Source organism: Myodes glareolus, chromosome 24, assembly GCF_982192425.1.
Source record: "Myodes glareolus chromosome 24, mMyoGla1.1, whole genome shotgun sequence".
NCBI lineage: Eukaryota > Metazoa > Chordata > Mammalia > Rodentia > Cricetidae > Myodes > Myodes glareolus.
The window spans coordinates 17101443-17118577 of record NC_142049.1 but is presented as its reverse complement, the minus strand read 5'-3'; the positions used below and the strand labels follow the sequence as shown (position 1 = coordinate 17118577).

The window sequence follows — 17135 nt, the reverse complement described above, 5'->3', positions numbered from 1 at the left end:
TGTGCGTGTGGCTCATCATTGCCATCTAGCCCTGACCACAGCAGGGCCCAACTCTTGGATTCCCCAAGACTAGTGAGAACCGCTAGCTCCATAGGCCTAGGGGAGTCACATCCTTGAAGTAAGACAGCCAGCCTGCCAGCTACTGTGTGGCCCCTTCTCTTTCCACACCCTTACCCACTCGAAACAGATCTTCACAGGCTCTTTGACCTGTGTGTGTAGCACAGTAGGAAAGTATGTATTTAGCAGACCAAGGCCCTGGTGAGGTGCCCCAGAAGAAGGAGAATGAAGGAGGGCCTGGAGAGTGGAGGGGAGCGGTGGGATAACGTCAGACCACGCAGATATGGGAGGCGGGGTGAGAGAGTCGGGACCTGGTGGGAGACGGACCGGTAGAGGAGAACAGAGAGGCACCGGGCTCTTTTCCAGAAATCGCCCTTCCCTGAGGAATGCCACATGCCCTGCTGCTCGGGGAAATGTGTTTCTCTGAGGACACCATGTGGTCACATTGAGAACTGCAGGAGGCTACCTCCCAGGCTGGCCCTAGGCTAACCCAGGGGTTCCCCCGCTGGGCTGGGTCTTGACCGACCTTGCAGGTCTGTGCTGCTGCTTCGTTGTGCTCCCTTTCACCTCCTCTCGTGGGGCACAGGCCTTGCCCTGGCTGGCACTGACACCGACCGCCCAAATGTCCCCGAATAACACTACGCTCCGTCCTCTCTTTCAGTGGGAAAGAGAATTCAGTACACAGTTCCTGTCTCCCTCCTCCTCTCCTTTCCCCTTCCCCTCCCCCCCCACTCTTCACTCTCTTCCTCTCCCTCTCTTACCATCCCTCTCTCTCTCTCTCCGTTTACTCCCTCCCCCTCTGTCCTCCTTCCCTCCCTCTCTCCTCCCTCTCGCCCCTCTCTTCCTGACAGGGCTTCTTTGAGATGAAGTGGAAGCCTTGGGACTTCAGTCTTAACCTGCACAGGACCCAAATGCTCAGAGCCAGGCTTCACGAGGGGCATGCGTGCTTCATACGCCAGCCCTTATGTCCGTCCTTGACGTACAGAGGGGAGTGCAGACCCAGGTTACACGGGTTCCTAGAACAACCTCCAACAGTCGGATCGCCTTTCCTGCAAGCCAGCCACCCAGCTCCACGGTCACAGTCAAAGGGGCTTGGCTGACTGGAGCAGCAGTCAGCTAGGAGGGACACTTCTGGAGTCCCAGGAAGAGCGTGGACGTAGCATGGGAGTTTCCGGCATCTCCCTCGGCCCTACTCCCTTTCAGCTAAGCTCTCGCCTGGGGTGAGCACACACAGTACCCAGGTACATCCATGGCACCCAGTGCACACAGCACACACAGCTCATGTCCCTTTCCTGTGGTTCTAGCTGAGTCCCAAGCCTGCCTCTTCTTGACCTGACTGTGGTCAGATGATGGTGTAGGTGACACGGGTCTGTGGTGCATGTTTATCCCTGGAGGGACAATAGAGGTCTGTCCCCCAAACTTCAATCTGCCCAGGGGAGGGAGAACTATGTAAGGTAAATGGAAGGTATCCTGAGTAGAGTGTCCTGCCAGCTACGACTACACTGTCACGTCTACCAGTGACACAGACCCTCTTCCGGCATGTAGAAGGGAAGAGGGAGCCAGAAATTCCAAGGACTTAGGTGTGGCATCCAGAAGGACCAGCGAGACCTAGTCAAGCCCTCTCCAGGCTAGGAGGGTTCAGTGTGCCATCCACTGAGAAGGAAGCTGGTGGTTCCAAGAGAGGGTCTTCCCCTAGATGACAGAGGCCCCAAGGAATATCAGTAGGAGGAGCAGCAGCGCTAGGGTGATGCACACAGCACCCAGGCACAAAACTTAATGCAGCATCCCTGCTCAGAGTGACGGGCACCAGAGGGAAGGTGTACATAGAGCCATGAGGCCTGGTCCCCCAGGACATTGTGGCTAGATGAGGCTAACCCTTAGCTCTTCAGTTCTCCGGGCTTCACACGCTTGCTGGACCTTACGCATGTAGAAGGCCCCTATTCATCATGCGTGGCCAGAAAAACCTGTGATCTCAACCACATGCCGCTTGTCTAAACGTGGTCACTTTCTCATTCTCTGCGAGGATCCCATCAACCCCATTTCTACCTGACGCTAAGCCAAACTCTTGAGCCTGCTTAGGAACCATCCATCACCTGCTGATGAGGGCACTGTCTACCACCACCCCTCTCCCTTGGCCCCGCCTTCAGACGGCATCCTTCAATGGCTTAAATACTAATTTTTATTCTTAGTGCGTATGGTGTTTTACCTGTACCACAAGCGCACCTGGTACCAGCGGAGGCCAGAAGAGGGCGTCAAACTCTAGGTGACTGAGATTACAGACAATTGTGAGCTCCTGGGTGGGTACTGGGAACGGAACCGAGCTTCCCTGGAAAAGCAGCCAGTGCTCTTAACTAGGATAGATGGAGAAAGCAGCTCCCTCACTGGAAGAAAGGCAGCTGGAGCCAGAGGGCTTCAGAGTGGGCTGCTCCAGCCTGGTTGGTACCCATGTGCCTGTGCCCAGCTTCCTGGCACGAGTCTGGACCTCTCCAGACCTTGTAAAGACCTCGAAGGAGTTGAGGTGGTGTCTAGCAAGGCTCCAGAGTCAATCCCAATGCAGACACTTGGCATCTGTAGGACCTGTGAACCTCATCCTTCCTTACAACTGCCCACCATCAGTAAGACGGGCCTGTAATTGGGATACCTCTTAGGTTGGCTGAGAACCAGGGTGACAGGCTCCCCCACCATCTGCCTTGGGGCTGCCCTCCTGGGCTGTTATCTTCATTATGGACTGGCACTTGGAGTCTGCTCCAGGTGCTGATTGGGCCAGGAAGGGGGGAAGGGGCCTGGGATCAGTGGGAGGTGACCCTTTGCTATCTACAATCCCGTGTCCCAGCCACTATTAGCAGAGACCTGTTAATGAAAATTCACACCCAGGTGCTAATAAACAGTGGGCTGCTCCCAGGCCCCTTGGAGGAGAGGCCCTCTGCGGGGAAGGGGGCTGGCAATGAGCTCCACTTATCTGTGAAAAGACTTGCTAATATCTTTAATTCCCCATCCTAAAACCCCGGGTCTTTGCCTCCTGAGTGCTGGGATCAAAGGTACACCACAGCATCCATGTAAAAATACTCTAAAATTAGTGAGAAAAATTGCGCAACACTTATGAATATGCCCAAATCGGCGCGTTGTGCTTTTTAACACAAACATGCCGCCTCTTGTGGCGACACACACAGCACTTCTCTGAGGCAAGGGCAGGAGGACCAGGAGTTTGGGGATATTATCTCAATAAAATGCTCACTTAAAAAAAAAAACAAATACCAAGGCCCAAATTTCTGACAGTTGAGGGGGAGAGAGAGCTGTTGCGCCTGAGAGTGAGCCCTTGGCAGACGCTACTATGAGTCAAGAGCCCTCATAGGACTGTCTGCAACCCCCTGGTTGGTTGATGTCAGTCTCGCTCTTAATGAACTCCAGGTGCCTCTCTTTAGCTGCTTATTCCTGATCTAAATTGCACCAGCACAGGCCAGCAATCAACAAAGTCCTTTCTTCACCTCACCCTAGCCCAGGCCTCCAAGGAACTATGATCACACCAACTCAGCTCTCCTACCAGTGCTAGTGATGTTTCCAAGTCACGTGGGAGGGGCAATGCCCCTAGCGCTGCAGTCCAGCAGCCCAGAGTGAATAGACACTATCCTCCCCAGGCTGAGCCCTCCAATGCCCAGGTCCTGCGTGGGTCTGAGTCTTACCTTTACGCTTCTGTTAAACATACGCAAAGGTCACCAAGACACAGGTTGACCAGGATGGGGGTGGAAGAAAGGACTCAGACTTCCAGGCTGAAGATGGCAAAACTCTCTCCCAACAATCCCGTTAGCTTTCCTGCCACATAGCAGAACTTCCAGCAAGATATGTGGGTTCCTGCTTATAATCCCAGCACGAGTTTGTGCCAGCCTGGGCCTTACAGTGTGAGGTCCTAGCACAGAGGCGGTGGGGCGGTGTGAGGGGACAGGACCGGGGACTGACAGACACACAAATGCCAAATGACACCAGCACAGACGGTTTATTCACAAATAAATAAATATACACCAAGCAGAGTCTTGTTCCCGCTTCATTTTAGAGCGTTTACCCTATGGGTCCCTCCTCCCAAGGAGGGCAGAGAAGGTACGTTCTAGACGAGGCTCCCAACCCCGGGAATGCCCACGTTGGTATCGCTGATGCCTCTTTCAGGAAATACTCGCTTCGAAGGTGCGGAGGCAAAAGGAAAAGTCTCTGTGCTCAGACAGGGTGCCAGTCATCCAATGTCCCTTCGACTCTTCAGGCCGGCGGCCACTCCTGCGGCGTCCAGGTTTCTAGCAGAGCCAGTACGTCGCTGCTGAAGAGCTGCAGAAAGAGTGAACAGCATCGCAGTCAACACCTGCCCCAGTGCCAGGTCCGCGCGCTTATGTGCTCCAGGTTCGTCGAGCGAGCAAAGCGACCTTAATCCCTGCCGGTCCCCCACTTCCCACCCCGTTTGGGCACCCAGGGAACGCGGGGATGCTCGCTAGGGAGGTCGGGTGAGGTCAGCTGCCCTCTGAGCAAGGAAATGGTCCGCGCTGTGGGGCTGTGCGTCGCCGCCCCGACAGCAGGGGGTGCCACCCAGACAGCGCGAGGAAGGGGCTACTAACCGGAGACGAGGGGCTGGGCTCCATCTCCTGCCTCTCCAAGGATGCTGTCTCTGTCTCAGCGTACAGGAACGATGGGTCCCAGGGCTCCGCGACGACTTGGGGATCAGGGCAGACGGGCCGGGACCCCCACGACACCCCGCTGCAGGCGGCCGGACTCAGATGCAGACCGAGCGTCTGCGACTGCGCCGGGCCACCGTTCGGGCATAGCGGGCAGCTTCGAGGTGATGCCGCGTCTGCGTGCCGCTGTCGCCGGAGACTGTCCTCGCTGAGACCCAGCACGGCCGAGAGGTGGCTGATGTAGCGGATGGCCAGGCGTAGCGTCTCGATCTTGGTCAGGCTCTGGCCGATTGGTGCCACGGACGGCGGCAGGAAGCGGCGCAGCTCATGCAGCGCTCGGGCGAGCGTGCGCATGCGTAGCTTCTCGCGCTCGCTGGCGCTCTGTCGCTGCCCGCTACCCAGGCGGCTGCCGTGCGTCCCACGCCTGCCGGGGGTCCCTGCGCGCCGGACCGGACGGGCGCAGGGTGGCACGGGGATGCCGACCTGGGCACCGTCCCACGAGTCCGAGGACCAGGCCGGGGAACAGACGCTGTCCCGGTCGGAAGGCATCGGAGGGGGCCGACGAGCGGGGCCCGGGATCCAGGACTGGGCGAGTGGTGCGCACAGGGGCTGAGCCATAGCAGCGGAGGCCGGTCCGTTGGCCCCGTGGCAGCTTTATCCCGAGCCCAAGGTGTTAAGTGGCCCCTTCCAGAACTCATCAGCACATCAAAGCCGGCTCGGGCCAGGAGTGGGGGCAGGGGCTGACCCTTTGAACCAAGAGCAGGGGCTCTAAGGTGCAGGACCCTAGCTTGGTTCAGTCTATCCTACCTGGGCCGTATTTGGGGCGTCACAAAGACAGGCGTCTATGACCTGCAGTGCCCAGGGCGTTGAACCAGCCCTGCAAGTAGAAAGAACCACGCTCAGAGAGAACTGAAGTTCAGCTCCGAGGTTTAGGGTACGCCTTCCTTTAATATGCAGTTTTTCCCCATCACTTTAATTTACAAATTGTATAACGAGATCCTGGATTGCACTGGCCGACTGTGGACTAGGGTAGGAACCTCTAGACATGGAAAGAACTGTAGCCCATTCCTCCTCAGAAGCTTGGTGGTGGCCTGTAGCCCTTCCCTGATGTCCAGGCTTGGAAGGCACAATGAAGAAACGATCTCAGTCGGTGAGGTTGCTTGGTTGTCTGAGCAGGGGGAAAGGTGAGCCTGTGCCCTACACTACAAGTCATTCCTAGTCTTGTATGGAATGGGGAGCTTGGTCCGTTTCCCAGTTCTTGTGTGACTACTGTTTGGCAAAACTCAACAGCCCTGAGCTGGATATGGTGGCACACTTGGGAGGGTGGAGGCAGGAGGATCAGGGCCAGTCCTAGCTACACATACACACACACACACACACACACACACACTTATATATAGTCCAGACCAACTTGGGCTGCATGAAATCCTGTCTCAAAACAAACCAAAAGCAGGAGTCTTCCCCTGTCCATGGCTCTTGCAACCCCACTATTTCCTAGGGTGTTATCTTGTGGATGTCTTTTATTTTTTTCCAAGATTCATTTTTCTTACGTTTATGTATAGATGTGCACCAATCTGTGCCAGAGGTGCCACGTCCCTCAGGACCCACAGTCACGGGCAATTGTGAGCTGCCTGAGGTGGCTTCTGGGAACTGAGCCTTGGGTTCTCATCAGGAGCGACATGTGCTCTTCTTAGCTGCTGCGCTGTCTCTCTGGTGCCCCCCACTTTGAAACAGTGTCTCCTGTAGCCCAGGCTAGTCTCGAACTTAACTATAACCTAGCTGACCTTTAACTCCTAATCCTCCTGCCTCAGCTGAGTGCTGAAATCGCAGTTGTGAGATGCTGTGCCCAGCTGTTGAGGATGCCTGCTCTTACCACACCTGCTTAGTGTTGTACCAGATGGAAGGTCTTGGTTGGGAAATAAAGAGATATAAAGATATGTTGAAGAGAAATAAAACTGTCCCGACTTACATGCAACATGCTTTTTCACAGAGTCTCAAGGAGTTGGGCATATAATACATGTCAGTAATTCCAGCACTTGGAAAATGAAGACAAGAGGCTCAGGAGTTTGAACTAGCCTTGGCTTCAAAGTGAATTTGAAGCTATTCTGGGCTACAAAACTGTCTCAAAAACACCTACTAGAAGTTTAGGTGTGTGGTTCAGTTGGTAGAGTGTTCGCCTAGCCAGCAGGAAGCCCGGGACTTGCACCTGCTTGTAACTCCAGCACTGGGGAGGTAAAGACAGAAAGACCAGAAGACCAAGATCAAGATCATCGGCCTGCTCAGCTGGGCGGTGGTGGCACACAGCTTTGACCCCAACACTAGGGAGGCAGAAGCAGACAAATCTCTGTGAGTCCAGGAGAGCCAGAGAAAACCTGTCTCAAAACCAAAAGGATGGATGGAAGATAGATAGATAGATAGAGAGAGAGAGAGAGATAGACATAGATATATTGTTAGATAGATGATAGATTGTTAGATAGATTGTTAGGTAGATAGATGATGGATAGATATATAGATAGATAGATTGTTAGATAGAAGATAGATAGATAGATAGATAGATAGATAATGGATAGATATATAGATAGATTGTTAGATAGAAGATAGATAGATAGATAGATAAATAGATAGATAGATAGATAGATGATCGATAGATAGATAGACTAATAGCACTGGCTGCTCTTCTGGAGAACCCGGTTCGATTCCCACATGGTGACTCACAGCTGTCTGTAACTCCAGTTCCAGGGGTTTGCACTCTTCTGGCCTCTGAACACTACATGTGCATGCAGTACACCAAAGACACACAGGTGCTCATACACACAGAGAGAATTGAGAAATATTCTCAACTACATAGTTTGAGGCATATCTCAGAACCAAGGCCCTGCACCTGATCTGGGATTAGCTGTCTGAGGGGCTGAGGTAGGAGAGAGAGCCACAAAGTCCTGCTAGGCTACAGAGTAAGTTCAAGGCCTGCATGGATAACTTAGTAACTCTCTGTCTCAAAATAAAAATAGGGCTGGTAGAGCACTTGCTTGACAATGCACCCAGCAAAGTATCTGGTTTGCCTACCGAGTCCCTCAGGTGTGAGTTTATGTCGCTAACCTAGTGCATAGATGGTTGTCATCTCTTCTCCAGCCAGGCCACCAAGTACCTGGTGTCTGGCATTACATCTGTGACCTTTCTTCAGGTCAGAATGGCATCTTAGATCTCCCAGGGGTCCCATACATCTTCTGGATGGGTGATGGTTTGTAGCAGTGAAGACCCCAAGGATTGGTATCCAATTCTCTGGGCATCTCTGCCCACTCCCATCCCTTTGCCCTTTGCCTCCTCAAACACTTCTCCATCCTTCCCTCTGTCCCCTGTCAGAAGGTACACGCCCACAGTCACACCCTGAGAAACAGTACTCCACTGGGGAGTGGAGAAGTGGGGTTCACGCTGTGAACTTGCTTATGTGCCTGACCCGAAGGTCCCTTCCCAGCCTGCAGCTGTCACGGGGTCCATCCTTCCCGAACTGTGGCAGATGGATGCCTTCCTGGGGCTCCAGATCTGAACCTCGAGCTCCAGGATTGTGTTTCTTGGTTGGCACTAGAAGAAGCCACTAGGGACATGCTGTATATGGGGGCAGGGTGGGAGTGCCCACAGTAGGTTCCCACAGACAGGAGAGGTGAGGTCTCAGCTCTGAGAACACCCGAGTGTCCCAAACAGCCTCGGATACCCGTGTGGGTTATGACCTTATAGTCTAGCCCAAGCTGAAACAATCCACTGAGAGACCTCAGCTAGATGCACATAGTTTCAAATGAAAAGATGCCCCAGTCCAGAGGTCATAGCCAATTCCCTGACCAGCCTGCTTCTGGATTCTCTGCCTACCTGCTCCAGACCAGACCGGTATTGCTTACTGCTTGCTTCTTATTAACAGCGCTTTGAAGTGAACTCTATTTTATTAAGTACAGAGTCAGGATAAGATGTGGTGTCAGAGATGAGGGAGGGTTTAAAAGGCCCAGGGTTAGTGAAGCAGTGAAGGACTCAGGACTGCCTGAGAGGCAGGGCAGATCAGATGGCAGGTCCTGTCTCCAACCCATCCCTGAAGTCTTGAGTCCTAAGACTAATTCACTGAAGTGCCTTCCTCCTGTCCCGTCCCCCCCCCCCTTGTCCCAGTGGTCTCTGGGAAACCACCTCAGTGGCCCAGCTGGCCGCAAGGGCAGTCCGAGCCTCCACTTTCCTCTGCCCCTTTGATCTCCTTATCTGGCCACTGTCTTCAGCGGGTTCATTTGGGAGCTGCTTGGAGTTAATGAGTTCTCCAGGCTGCACTGGCCCATACAGCCTCCCCGCTGGGCCAAGGCCTTCACACTTTTGGGGCCTGTGTTTTGACAAGTGCCAGAGCTAGTGGCTGCTGCTCCCCTGGCCCGAGCCTCCCCTGGTTGCCAATGTGTAAGGCTGGGAAATGAGGCCTTGCCACCACCCCACCGAAACAGAGGTGAAAGTTCAAGCCTCAGCCGGGTAGGGGGGCAGGCAGGACAGGGGCCCCCCCTTTCAGGCTCAGGGTCCAACCTCAGCCTTCATGCTGGAGCCTGGACACCACACGCCCATCCACTCTGCAACCCCAGTGCCCTCCTTTCCCGGCCTTGCTAATCAAAGGCACTATATAAAACTACCTTGCAGCCCCTAATTCTGGATACCCTCAAATCTCCATCAGGCCTTAACCTCACATCTCAGAGCCCCAAGGAGACATGGGAAGAAAGAGGTTTCAGGACACAGCCAGGTCAGGACCACATGAAGCAGAAGTTCTGCAGGATGGAGCCTGAGAATCCAGGAATATAAAACCCCAGGCCTGTGAGGTGGCTCACTGGGTCAGATCATTTGCTTCCAAATCAGGCAGCTGGAGTTCAATCCTCAACCCTCGGTACCTACAAGTTCTGAGGACTGCCACCCGTGCACCTGCAAGTGTGTGTGTGTGTGTGTTTATACACAAACAGCCCATACATAATACATACATACAATAGTAATAAATATTTTTAAAATTGCTTCAAAATAACGAAAGCACCACCCCCAATTCAGAGAGACAGAAAAGGGACCAGAGAGCGGCCAGCCTCTCCCCTCCCCTGGGACCTTCATTCCTTAGGTCACAGATAGATGACTCAGGACCCATATACTTAGAAGGCCCAGCAACAGTGGCCTCCATCTCTCCCCTTCCCTGTACCTCCTTGCCCATCAGCCACCCCACAAGACTGCCTGCTCGATAAGGCTTCCCGAGGTTCCTGAGGCTCCCAGGAGAGCCCTTCCAACCAGACCCCCACCGGCCGCCTCCTCACACCTTCAGCTCTTGGAGCCACTGAGCTGGCACGCCATCTGGAATATATTATTCTGGACCCGGGATAATCTGATTATCTGGTAGTGGGCCAGTTGGATGCTCAGCCAGTGGCAGCCACAGGCAGCAGAGGGGTGATGAGGAGGGAGGGGGTGGGAAAAGAGGAAAGAGATTTGGCAGATCACTCCTCCCCACCCCCGGAAAGGCTCAAGAGGAAATGCCAGAAGCCCCGTGGGTCTGAGGCTGGCTGATAATACGGAGGGAGTAGGTATCACCTCTCTCTTTAGGGGGTCATATTTATGACACCCATCCAGGTAAGTTGGGGGTGGGTCTGGGCCTTAGGGTGAAAAGAGGAGAAACTGAGCTATAAAAGGATTAAGGATCTGAGCTAGCTATCCCAGAGCAAAGACGCAAACACATATGAACGCAGGAAATGTGCCACGCCCACTCGGTTCCTCACTCTAAAGGGATCAGGTAACTCTCCCTGTGGAGACCTCTGCCGGCTTCTGGGTGTTTTTATGTTCTTGCCTTCCCAGTTGCTGCCACCAGAGGGCGATGTACAGTCACTTGAACGCTGTTTGTTGGTGCTTTTTTAAAATTATTATTGATTTTTATTGAGCTCTACATTTTTCTCTGCTCCCCTCAACCCTCTCCCAAGGTCCCCATGCTCCCAATTTACTCAGGTGATCTTATCTTTTTCTACTTCCCTGTCAGTTTTTTTTTTTTTTTTGACAAGGTCTCCTCCCGAGGAAGCCAGAATGATGGCCTCAAACTATATATATATATATATAAAACTGACACTGGCCTCAACTCTGGGAAATTCCTCCTGTTTCTGACTCCTGAGTGCTGGGATTACAAACATGGCACATTGTGGAAACGTTAAACCTGACCAGGCCAACCTTCCTCCAATCACTAGACTTTTGCTGGAACCGTAGCTGAGGTTATGTTTTAAGGTAGGGTGAGATGGGTGAGGGAGAGTGGGGGGACAGGGGGATCAGGGATGTCCATGCCTTTGGGGTGGGCTCTGTGAACTTGTCTGTTCATCGACCTGGCGGGAAAAACGAATTTATATGCAGACAGCAAAGCAAGACAGGGGCCCAGAGAAATGAGAAGGGAGATCAGGAACACACAACCACAGGTCCAGCTAAAGCAGAGAAAGAGCTGGGCTTGGTAGTGTGTGCCTGCAACACCAGCCCTTGGGAGGTGTAGGCAGGAAAATCAGGAGTTTAAGGTCATGCTCAGCTATACAGTCGGTTTGAGACTAGCCTGGGCTCCCCTTCTCCAGAGAAACAAACAAACAAATAAGCAAATAGCATGAAAGGTCTGACCCCTTTGTTCCAGCCAATCCGGGAGGATCTGCAGACCTGGCCAACTACCAACATGAGGAGTGAGGCTGTGGGCTCCTCACAGCCCCAGCACCCGCTGCCTGAAGGAAGATGGGCCAGGGCGTCACTCAGACAAGAGAAAGGTTTGGGGAGCTCTGGTCCCTCTGTTCCCTTCCCTGCCCCATACGGCAGTGAAGCATCAGGCAAGGGATCTACAGACAGGAGCAGAAGTGAGGATCCCACACCACGTTCCAGGGCTAACCAAGGCCCTCAGCTAACTCCAAGGTTCTGTCTCAATGGCACAGGTACCTGGCATTAAACCCAGGAACGAGCTGGAGACTCCGGCCATACCAAACGGGCTGTGGAACATTTAGGGGGAAGAGGCCGGAGCTTAGACTGGTCACATGACTGAGAAAAATGGAGAAGGGCCTCGTGGGGTTAGCACTTTGTTCTTAGAACCAAGGATCTGGTGGATTGACCCTTGATTTGTTGGGGTTCCTCTCCCAAACAAGTTCAGAGCCAGCCCTGACACAGGAGATTTCTTTACCCCTCAGATTTTGTCCAATCCCAGTCCCTGGGAGGGCATGGGGGGGTGGCCAGGGGCCAGGGGCCAGGGGCCAGGCTGCTGGTCTCAGCCACCCACCTCTGGAGCGGGAGTGGGCTGGCCCGAGGTTTCCCACACACCTTGCCCAGCCGTTCTGGATGGGAACCTGTCCTGACGAGCAAGGAGTAAAAGGGCAGGTGTGAGCGTGCTGAGTGACAAACTCAGATGCAGAAATAGCCACTCAGTGTAAGACTGTGGCTCCAAGCCTGTAAGACTGCTCTGCACAGCCAGCAGCCTGTGGTGCTGTGTGTTTTGCAAGGGTTTACAGTGTGTATGTGTGCAAAGGCAGAGACAGAGTCCTCGAGGCTCATTGCGTGCATGTCCTTCGATTGACAGGATACGGTCTCCAAACGTGACCCAGGCAGTTTGGTCACCATGTAGAATACAGTGGCCTAAACCAAGGGAGCCACTGCATGGTAGAGCACCGAGCTCTACCATGGGATCTTAGGGGACCGTGTCGTACATATTGTTGACTGTGTCATTACCATGCAGTACCTTTGCAGCGGGGGGGGGGGGGGGGGGTCTGAGTTCAGATTTCAAGAGAAATGTGACTCTTAACTGTAATGTTTAGTTTTCACAAGGAGACTCCATCTATAAATTATTGAAACAAGATTTTCAATATTTGTTTATTATGTATATAATGTTCTGTCAGCACACCGGAAGAGGGCACCAGATCTCATTACAGATGGTTGTGAGCCACCATGTGGTTGCTGGGAGTTGAACTCAGGACCTCTGGAAGAGCAGCCAGTGCTCTTAACCTCTGAGCCATCTTTCCAGCCCTCTGACATGATTTTTAAAGCTTTCTTCTCTTCTTTTTAATTATTTTTAAGCGTGTGCAAACTATTGTTCTTTTTTAAAACAAGGCCTCATGTGACCCAGGCTGGCCTCACTGACACTCCTGATCCTCCTAACTCTGCCTGCCAAACACTAGGATTACAGATGTGTGCCACCATGCCTGGCTCATGTGTGCAATATTAAAATGAGTTTTCAGGGTTGGGGTATAGCTCAGTGACAGAGTACTTTACCCAGTACACATGGGTTTCATTTCCAGTAACACATGAACTGGCTGTGGGGACTCACTGGGGTCCCAGCACTGAGGGTCATTCTCAGCTACACAGGGAACTCAGAGCAAGCCTGGAATACTTACGACCCTGTCTCAAAACAAAAGCCCCAAGTACACTAGAGGACCCGAGAGCAGGGACTCAGGTGATTCTTGTATGTTTGTTGGTGTTCAGAGCATCCCTAGTCAAACAGTAAACTCTGGGAAGAACTCAAGGGACCCAACAGGTGAATGGACGACAATGTGGTCCAAACCTACCATGCAACATTATCCAACCTTAAAAAGGATGGCCTGTGATCCATGCTACAACTTGGGTGACCCTTAGAAACACGATGCTGAGTGAACTGAGGCTGATGCCAAGGGCAGAGGTGTTGTGGTTCCCTGATGGGAGGTATCCAGGTATCCGGAGAGGGCAAAGCACAGGACGGGGGCAGGTGAGAGGCTACAGTGTGATGAGGGGAAGCAGGGCACTTTTGTTGCTTACAGGACCAGAGTCCTGTTTAAGTGATGAAAACAGTTTGGAAATAGAAGTGGTGGCAGCTGCAGTATCACCGTATGTTTTATGTCATGGAGCTGCCCCTCAAACATGCTTTCCAAAGGGCTGCCGCTGGTCCTGTAAAGGCCTCCCTCTCATGACTGAGGGCCTGGCATGGATTCTCAACACCAAGGGAAAAACCAAATGTCTAGGATGGGTGAGGCGCCAAGTTCTACCCCCAAAACAAAGACAGGGAAAAAGTATGTAAGTGTGGTGTGTGTGTGGATGAGTGTGTGTGTGCATGAATGTGTGTGTGTGTGTGAAATAGAGTATTTGTGTGTGAGTGTGTGTGTAGTATGTGTGTGCGAGTGTGGGTGTGAGTGTGTTGTGAGTGTGTGTGAGTATGTGTGTGTGATGTGTGTGTGGGAGTGAGTGTGTGTGTATGTGTGTAGACAGAATATCACTCTGTAGCCCAGGATAGGCTCAAATTCATGGCAATCCTCCTGCCTCAGCCTCCTGAGTGACAGACTTGTAGCCATGCACAGCCACAAGGTTTAGAAACTTTTAGATTGAAGATTCACATTTTTTAAAAATTAAGAATGTAATATACAAAACCTTAAATTGTGACTTCTGTCTCTCTGGGATTTTTACTTTTCTTCTGCTTTTTGTAGGGAAATACAGGGCCGTAAAGATGGTTCAGTGGGAGAAGGCGCTCACTGCCAGGCCCGACAACCGAGGTTTGAGGCCGAGGGCCCACATGGTAGAAAGAGGGAACCACCTCCTGCAAGTTGTCCTTTGACTTGCACACTCAAGCTGGGACATGCCCCTCCCCCTCTTTCACACACACACTAAATGAGTGGATTAAAATTTGAAAAAATCTTTCAATGGAAAATATACTAAACCATACTAAAAACGGAATAAAACACAAAGCCAAAAAGCCAGGAGCTGCAAAGATGGCTCAGTCAGTACAATACTTGCTTCGACCTGCATTCGGTCCCCTAGAGCTCACCTACGACATCATGCCCCTGTAAACCCACACTAGGGAAGTGAAGACAGGAAGATCCCCAGGACTTCACGGTCGGTCAGTCTAGCTGAATCCAAGAATTCTATAGTCACTGAGAAATCCAAAATGGTTGAGAAAGACAGTGTCGGCCTCTGGCCTACACACAAACACACACACACACACACACACACACACACACACACACACACACACGGCATGTGTCTCGAAGTGCCTGTGAGGTGGAGGTAGAAGAATCAGGGGTTCAAGGTCATCCTCAGGTATAGAGTGTTTGAAGCCAGTCTGGGCCACGTAAGATCATATTTTTTCTTATTTTTTTATTTATTATGTGTACAATGTTCTGCCTGCATGTGTCCCTGCAGGCCAGAAGTTGGCACCAGATCTTATTAGAGATGGTTGTCAGCCACCATGTGGTTGCTGGGAATTGAACTCAGGACCTCTGGTAGAACAATCAGTGCTCTTAACCGCTGAGCCATCTCTCCAGCCCCAATAAGATCATATTTTAAAAATAGAAAACAAACCAAGTGGGGGGCTGAAGAGATGGCTCAGTGGTTAAGAGCATTGTCTGCTCTTCCAAAGGTCCTGAGTTCAATTCCCAGCACCCACATGGTGGCTCACAACCATCTGTAATGAGGTCTGGTGCCCTCTTCTGGCCTGCAGACAGAATATTCTATACATAATAAATATTTTTTTAAAAAAAGAAAGAAAACAAACCAAGTGGTAGAGGTGCACGCCTTTAAACACACACATACACACACACACACACACACACACACACACACACACACACACACACACACCAGTCAGGCATGGTGGCACACACCTTTAATCCCAGTAGCTGAGACTTAGAATTGAGACGGGGTGTACAAGGCAGAGCTTCCCTCTGGGTGGATAGAAATCGGGTGCTTATTTTCCCCAGTGCTTTCTTACTGCTCTGTAAGGTCTGCGTATCACTTTGGTAGAAGAAAGAAAAAAGGGAAGGGAAAGGGAGAAGATGGGAGAGGAGAAAGAAAGGGCGGATACTGTAGCCCCTGCCGTCCAACTGAGTGGACATCCTACTATCACCCCCTGTCCCTCCCTCCCCATTGCAACACTGGCCGGTGCCTAGTGCATGCTCCATCTCCCATTTCACAGAGGCTGAGACTCAAACCCGGACTCTGCTGACCCTGGGTAGGAGCTGCCTCCAGGAGGCCATGTTGCCCTGCCTGGCTTAGCCTTCTGGGCAGAGGGAAGCAGAGGGTGGACTCTGAACCCTGGCTGTGGAACAGCTTCCTCAAGGCCTGTGACCTCAGTTCCTTCAAGGTCTGTGACCCCAGCTCCTCAAGACCTGTGACCCCAGCTCCTCAAGGCCTGTGACCCCAGTTCCCTCAAGGCCTGTGACCCCAGCCCCTCCCTGCTTCCCCAGCACATTCTCATTCACACCCGTCCACACACGCCGCCCTGATCCTGGCCTGGACTCACTGGACCCTGCCCTGTTCCAGCTCCAGCCAGTTCCCGCCTGCTGTAATCACAGCGTCCTCTTTCCCTTCCAACTCCCCCTCCAAAAAAATCCCTTGGGGCCACTGCCTTGCTAAGATCAAGTGCCCCACCCAGCTTGACCACACCACGCCCTACCTCTCCCCACTCTGTCCCAAGGTTCCAGCACCCCTGGCCCTCCCCACCCAGGCCCAGACTTCCAGGTCTGTCTCATACTTTTTATTTTGTCTGCAACCCCTCTCTCTGTAGAAAATCGATCATTTTACCATGGAGCCGGGCCCTGACTGCCTTACTGATTTTCAGGCCCCTTGCATACCAGGTCCCCCTCAGACTCAGAGCCGACCTTCCCCTCCTCCAGACTCAAGAGCGGGCCACTTGTCCCTTAGCCCTGACCCTAGTGTTATAAATAGCCTGTGATTCAAAGCCAGGTGCCACTGGGTTAGAATCTGGCTCTAGAGGCCTTCCATGAGAGATGCCACCTCTGTGGGCAGGAACGACACTGTGGGATGAGCCGTGGGATTTGAACTCAAAAGTGCTTAAGGTGGCTCTTCTGAGTCCTAGCAGGAGACACCCAGACCCTGGGGCGTCTCTGTGGCCTTGCCCCAGTGGCTGTCAGTTTCTGGGACTCCCCACAACACTGGTAGTGCCTTGTCAGGAGGTTTCTTTGGCTGTGCCCAGCATCAAACACAGCATCCCAGGACCAGAAGAGGCTGACTCAGAGCCTGGGGACACCTTCCATCTCTGGTCCAAAGACACAGCCCTGCCTTTCCTCTGGCTCCCGCCCCAAGTATTCTCTGGGGTGTTGAGAAGCCTCTGCCGCCTGTTTTGGAGGCCCGTGCACACTCCAGTTCCCAAGTTAACACCTTCTGCCCCGAGGGAGGCAGCCTTTCGTGTCAACAGGCAGCCAGAAGGTGTGAAGGCCGCCAGTGGCCTGGCCCACGGGGAGCCCAGGCTGGCCCTCTCCACTGGTCAGTAATGAGAATACCACGCAGCCCTGCAGCCCCTGCCCACCTGCTCTTACTGTGCCCTCCTGCCCTCCCTTTTCCCACAGCCTGACACCCTGGGGCAGGAGACTCATGGGAGGAGGCGGAGAAGCCAGACTAACAGTCACAGGCCAGCCTTAACAGGGCTTCAGCTTCCTGGATCTGCTCCTAAGTATGTAGAGC

The 17135-nt window shown here is 52.8% G+C and overlaps 1 protein-coding gene across 1 annotated transcript; it reads right to left on the bottom strand.

The window, feature by feature from the left end:
* Positions 1 to 4029: 4029 nt before the first annotated feature.
* On the bottom strand, positions 4030 to 5342 carry Mesp1 (mesoderm posterior bHLH transcription factor 1). Its single transcript, XM_048434988.3, has 2 exons — positions 4653 to 5342; positions 4030 to 4368 (listed from the first exon to the last, which is right to left on the bottom strand). The coding sequence occupies exons 1-2, from the start codon at positions 5325 to 5327 to the stop codon at positions 4303 to 4305; spliced, it is 741 nt and encodes a 246-aa protein (XP_048290945.2). The 5' UTR covers positions 5328 to 5342; the 3' UTR covers positions 4030 to 4302.
* Between the last annotated feature and the right edge of the window lie 11793 nt (positions 5343 to 17135).